General features: G+C 37.0%; 1 protein-coding gene across 1 annotated transcript in view; it reads left to right on the plus strand.

Moving 5' to 3' along the window:
* Nucleotides 1–6,727, plus strand: part of BRWD1 (bromodomain and WD repeat domain containing 1) — a 127,771-nt gene that overhangs the window by 67,498 nt on the left and 53,546 nt on the right. Inside the window, exons 20-21 of the mRNA XM_040483906.1 lie at nucleotides 293–386; nucleotides 4,652–4,783. Coding sequence (XP_040339840.1) covers nucleotides 293–386; nucleotides 4,652–4,783 — 226 coding nt within the window. The remainder of the gene's footprint in view (nucleotides 1–292; nucleotides 387–4,651; nucleotides 4,784–6,727) is intronic.

Genomic DNA, 6,727 nt, shown 5'->3' on the forward strand with positions numbered 1-6,727 from the left:
AAGCTGTCAGCACAGAGCCTGATGCGGGGCTCGAACCCACGAACTGTGAGATCATGACCTGAGCTCAAGTCGGATGCCCAACTGACTGAGCCACCCAGGCGCCCCATATTACGTTTCTAACATAAAGTATAGCTTGACTTGTTTTATTAGAACTTTAGGGATTTTTTTGTATTAGTTTAAAAAGCATATAAGCTTATGGTGCCCCAAATCGTAATGATTAGTTTTTCCTCTTTATACCCTTTACTTATCCATCAGTTCATTAACCAGTATAACTGGATACTTACATTTGTAGGAAATTGGAAGACTTCAGAATAGAGAAGGGTGAAGAGGAAAGAAATCTTTATATAATAGGAAGAAAAAGGAAGACTCTCCAGCTCACACAGAAGGTAACCGAAATTCTGTTTTCTGAGGAATAAGCAAATTGGAAATTAAACTGAATTTATACTTTTATTTTTTTGATCCTTGAGAATATTAGTACCTTTTGCCTGAAGTAGACTATTTCTTGCTCAAGGTCTTCTGTTTGGGATTGAAAATAAGGGGCATAAAGTTGTACAGCTGTTGGGAAAGAGTAGTCTGAAACTTGAGAGGAGTAAGTAGCCCAATGGCTGGCTACCAGTGGTAAAGGATTCCAGAAAATTCCTGTGTGGTGACCACTCAGGTCAAGAATTGGAATGTTCTGGGCTTATCTCAAGCATGGCAGGTCCGTCCCTACTCACTGCATCCACAGCTAGCCTGTCGTTTGACTTCTAAAACTGCTGGTTAGCTTTGTCTGTTTCTGCAGTTTATCCTGATGATGCAGTTCCAAAAAATCTGTAAAAAAAACTTAGACCCTCCAAAACTTCATCCTGCTGAAGAAAATCTTTGTCTATAATATTTAGTTTCTCTATTTGGATTTTCATGCACATCACACGAGCAGTGTTAACACTGATGCACGGAAGGTGCACAAAATGTTTGCAAGATCAGCGCTGCAGAACTTTGTGGACTTGCTCGCAGTTGACCGTTCAACGTCACGACTGATGGCCTGTGCACGTACTCATGGCTGCCATTATGTGCCTTGTCATTGAAGCTTGATTCTAATTAATTTTTAGAAAGTTTACTTATTTTGAGAGAGAGAGAGAAAGAGAGAGAGAGAGAGAGAGAGAGAGAGAGAGAGAGAATGAATTAGTAGTGGTGGAGGGGCAGAGAGAGAGAGGATCCCAAGCAGGCTCCGTGCTATCAGCACAGAGCCCGATGCAAGGTTCAAACTCACTGAGATCATGACCTGAGCTGAAACCAAGAGTTGGATATTTAAGCGACTGAGCCACCCAGGTGCCTGTTACCTTTTTATTTAATTTAAAAGTGATTCAACTCATCATGTCAGGTACTGAAAAGAAAAAAATGTTGACTATCTAAATGAATATCTTTGGCCTGAGTTAGGATGTTTTCTCATGAAAAATTTTGTAAGTTAAATTTACTAAAATAAGTTATAAGTAACTGATAGATTCTTTGATTTATTTTTGCTAGAGAAAATAAGTTTTGAAAGATTTTAAAAACTGATTACATTGCTGTTTCTTATGTAGTCACGGTTTTCTAATTTGGATATGTTACTTGATATATTACAATCTATGTAATTAAATTATATTAAAATTATTCAAGAAATGGTTATGAAGTTAAATGTATGAAGTTCTTTAAAATTTTCAATTTTACCTTTAAGTCAAAAATTATGATTATTCTTAATCTGGTATGGAGTAAAAAGGCTAAACTTTATACTTAGTCTTCTTATGTACAAAGCTTGGATATATACACTATGTAAACACTGATGACATATATCTGCAGTATTACATCTTGTGGGGGAGCAAATTAGGAAACTTCCAAGTTTCCTGTACGGTAATGATAATGCAAAAACATCGAGAAACACTGATCTAAGTGGAATCCTACATTCTGCATTCTTTTGTATCTGGCTTAATCATTTGACCTTGTGAGATTTATCTGTGTTGTTGTGAGTAGTTGAAGTTCATTTATTTTCATTGTTTGTTGTATAGTATTCCCTTGATGAACATACTGCCATTTATTCAGTCTGTTCTTGAAAGACATTTGGATTGTTTTCATATTTTGACTATTAGTAATAATTCTCCTGTCAGCATTTTGTACGTATCTCTTGGTATCTCTTTGTATATTTTAATCTATGCCTTGGAGTGAAATTTTTAGATCATGGAATATGTGTATATTCCACTTAGTTAATGCCACATGCCATTTCAAACTGATTGCACTCCCTACCTATAGTGAGATATGTTAAAATCTCATTATCTTTACAAATTTCTCTGTTTCGACTTGTTTTTCTTAATATGGTTTGCAGCTATATTATTTGGTATGTGCACATGTAGAATTTCATTTTTCCTTGTTGAATTGAACCTTTTCTCAGTATGAATTTTCACCCCTTATTTCTTGTAATGTTTTACTCTCCAAACTCTTTTTTAATGTTTATTTATTTTGAGAGAGAGAGAGAGTGTGAGAGGTGCAAGCATCACTCGCACAAGCTGAGGAGGGGCAGAGAGAGAGGATCCCAAACAGGCTCCACACTGTCAGTGCAGAGCCCGATGCATGGCTTGATCCCATGAACCATGAGATCATGCCCTGAGTCAAAGTCAAGAGTTGTATGCTTAACAGCCTGAGCTGCCCAGATGCCCCTTCTCCAAATTCTTTATACAGCTATGCTAGCTTTCCTTTGGCTAGTGTTTGCATCGAATGTGTTTCCTTCTTCCTCCTGATACTGCAGTTACATGTATGTTAGACTTTTGCTATTGATTTCTTTTTGTTAGGTTGTTAGCTGTTATTGTGATTTTTTTTTCTCCTGACCTATATTGCAGTTCATTAGTTCTTTTAGCCATGTGTAATCTGCTGTTAAACCTAGTTTTGTTACTGTATTTTTCAGTTCATAATTTTTACTTGGTCCCTTTTTTGGGGCTTTCAGTTTTCTGGTGAAGTTCTCATTAACTTCTTGAAAATCAGCCATGGTTATTTTTAAAAATCCATGTCTGCTGATTTCATTATTTCAGTATCTTGTTCCCCTGTTTCCATTGCTTGTTGATTTTTTTCTCATTTTTTTTGTTTACATTCTTTGTTGCCTATGGTTTTGATTGAATGTTAAAGCTAGAGATAATTTGAAGCTTGGGATGATACTTCTTCCCCCAGAGAGGATTTACATCTGCTTATGGTGAGCTGCTAAGGCCACTGTCAAGCCTGTATTGCCTTAATCGCAACAAGGATGGGGCTATAATTATTTTGGATTACTGTTTATCTGCAATTTACTGATCAGTCTAGGCAGTACCCTTTGATCTAAGAGCCAAAGCCTGCAGTGTTCTACACATAGAAGGCTCTAAATTGCAATTTTTTGTTAGCCTAACTCATGAGTTTAGTCTCTTGGGTTTTTGCTTACCTGCTGAACCCTTCAGCTCCCTCTTCTGGAGTGAAATTGTAGGCTTATCTTTTACTGTTTACACTCTTTTTCTATCTTGGTCCTATAATTCTTTATAGGCTCGTTTAGGTATATAATGCCCTCAAACTTATTTTAAAAAATGGATATTTTGCAAGAGTTTCTTAATGGTAGGTTTGGCCCACCTATGTTTAAAAATTTCCGTCGTGAAACTCACTAATAGGTGTTTTTTTCTTTAACGAAAATCAATATGGACAAATTAAGGAAAGCACAGTTCATTTGAAAATCGGCCAGAGGCATAATGAAATGATAAAACACACCACTGATTATCTAACCGAAGGTACTAATGTGAAAATTAACTTGTGTATCAGTTCAAGGAATATATGCTTTCACACACGACTGAGTCTGAGCAATAGCATGCTCCCTCCGCCCTTTAGAAGAAGTGTCGTCTGTTTTATTTGGATGATTTTTAAGGATTCTTTAAATATGTATTTTGTTTTGATAAAATATGGTATTTTAAAAATTCACACAGAGCTGAAAAGTACTGACAACAACAAATCCTCCAAAAATTAAAATCTGGAAATAAGTTGGGTTAATTTTTGAGAATTATTTCAGATCTTTCTCTCTGTGTAAACAACAGGGATATGTTCATTAGTGTTGGTGACAGCATCATGATACATGAATATATACTTTTCACTTCGAAGATACATATTTTATTTCTATTAAAGTTTGTTTTGAGAGAGAGAGAGAGAGAGAGAGAGGGAGAGATAGCACGAGTGGGGGAGAAGCAGAGAGAGGGAGACAGAGAATCCCAAGTGGCCTCCATGCTGTCAGTGCGGAGCCCGATGTGGGGCATGAACCCACGAAACGGAGGTCATGACCTGAGCCAAAACCAAGAGTTGGACGCTTAACTGGCTGAGCCACGCAGGGCCCCTAAATTAGATATTTTAAAGTGGTATCTTGGGTTATTGTTGTTATGATCTTATTAATGGCAAAATAGTTAACTTATAATTTAGTTTGGAAAATGCCGATCTAACGTGCCTCATTTAGCCACGTCTTCTAAGTACCTTAAAAGTAAAACCACCAAGTTTAATTTAACTACATCCATATTTGTATATTTTTGAGCTATTATTCTTCGTTATTTTTGCCTTAAATCCTTTTTGGAATGTGAAAGAACATGTGTCTTGCGGGCGATGGCACTTACTGGATGCCGGTTCCACGTGCGCGTTTCTGTTTCAGTGCGAGTCGCTGGTGCTGCTGTCCCAGTCCCGGCAGAGGACGTGCAGGCGCAGGCGCCTGAATTACAGTCGAAGAAATCTTGGGCGGCTTGAGCTGTCTTCTGGAAATGAATCTTCGAGCTCTGGAAGACACGTGAGTTTTCTAACTTTAAAATGTATAAAATGGTGGTAAATAATTTGTCTTCAGTCTCTTCCTTTGAATCTACCAAGGGACTAGGATGAATCGGGAACGGCTCTGTTGAGATACTTGAACCGTACAAGCGTGTGACCCAGAGGTTCTAATATGTTGACGGGATTGTCCCGTCATCACCACTTTTTAATTTCAAAATCCTCATGGACTCTCAAACGAAATCCTATACTCATTTGCAGTTACTCCCCAGCCCACCTCTCTCAGCTCCTGACAATCACTAATCTTTCTGTCTCTGTGGAAGGATTGACCTGTTCTGTGCGTTGTATATAAATGGAACCCTACAGTATGATGGTGGGAGGACGGGCTTTTTGCAGTTGGCATAATGTTTCCAAGGCTGGTCCACGTGTAGCATGCATCCATACTTCGTTTTGGCTATTACGAACAATGCACCTTACTAACATACAGGTTTTCGTTTGAACACAAGCTTTTGTTTCATTTGGATGTATATCTACAAGTCAGTTTGCTGGGTCATGTGGTGACTCTGTTTAACCTTTTGAGGAATTGCTGGAGTGTTTTCCAAAGCAGCTGCATTGTTTTATATTCCCATCGGTAATGGAGGAGGATTCCAGTTTCACCACATCCTTGGTAGCACTTGGCATTGTCTACATGTACTTTTGATTTTAGCTGTCCTGGTGGGTGTGAAGGGGTAGCTCATTGCTTTTGATACATTTCCCTAATGATTCATGATAATGGAACATGTTTTCATGTGCTTATTTCTTGTCTATCTTTGGAGAAATGCCTGTGCCAATCTGTTGTCCATTTATCACTTTTGTTGTCTTTTTTTATTGCTGTGAAAGTTCTTTTTTCTGGATGTGAGTCTGTTGTCAGCCGTAGGACTTGCATTTATTTTCTCTCATTTGAGGGACTGGCTTTTCACTTCTTCAATGGTTTCCTTTGAAGGAAAGTTCTACATTTTGATGAAGTCCAGTTGATTTGTTTTTACTTTGTTGCTTGTGCTGCTGTCCAATCTAAGCCTCTCTCTAACCCCTTCTCGATTATCACATGGAATTACTGGTCTTCCTTTGATTTTCTTTTTTTAAGAACCCAATGTTTTTGTAAAGAGTGTTGAAAATTTAATAATAGAATGTTAACATTTTTTAATCACTATTGTTTGAAGGTTTGAAATGTTCTGTATTGATGAACAATTGATTTAATTCTTCTGTAAAGCACTGAGGTAATAGTTGAGCAGAGGGTTTGAGGTTAAATCTAAATTCTTCCACTTGGACAAGTTGTTTAACCTTTCTGGGTCTCTGGCCAGATCTGTAAAAGCAGTCAGTGGTAGCGTGTATTCCTCAGAGATGTAAGAACTCGATTGATTGTAAAGTGTTTAAGATAGTGTCTAATATCCAATAATGCTAGCTGCTGTTATCAGCCTGTTAAAGTAACTAATTGCGTTTTATGTAAGGAGACTTTTTTACATTATTTTCTTCTTTTTACAGTGAATTGAACGTTTTAACCCTTTCTTAATAGTTTTGGATAATTATGGTAAACGTTCCCACCCATCTTCCCTAGTTTCTGGTTTATGCTTCCTGTGTTTTTCTTCATACATTCAATCAGATATGTGTACATTTTATAGTTTCTCCTTTTGTACACAAAATATAGCATACTATAGATGCTCTTGGCACTTTTCACTCCGTGGCTTTTTTCACTTAAAATTTTCTTTCTTTTTTAATATTTTAGTGTAATTTATTATAATCAGCTAGCAGTCCACTTAAAATGTTAACTGGAAATACCAGTTCTTTGCCCTTTTCAATTCATTTAATTATGTGCACCCGATAAATTTAATGAAAGCTTTCCATGTAATAAGTCTTATAATTGAACACATCTATTACATTGATACTAACTATTCTTTTTTTTCCACTTAAAATATTCTTGAACTCCATGTCC

The sequence above is a fragment of the Herpailurus yagouaroundi genome, unplaced genomic scaffold (genome assembly GCF_014898765.1).
Source record: "Herpailurus yagouaroundi ecotype Mexico unplaced genomic scaffold, PumYag 162, whole genome shotgun sequence".
NCBI classification, from domain to species: domain Eukaryota; kingdom Metazoa; phylum Chordata; class Mammalia; order Carnivora; family Felidae; genus Herpailurus; species Herpailurus yagouaroundi.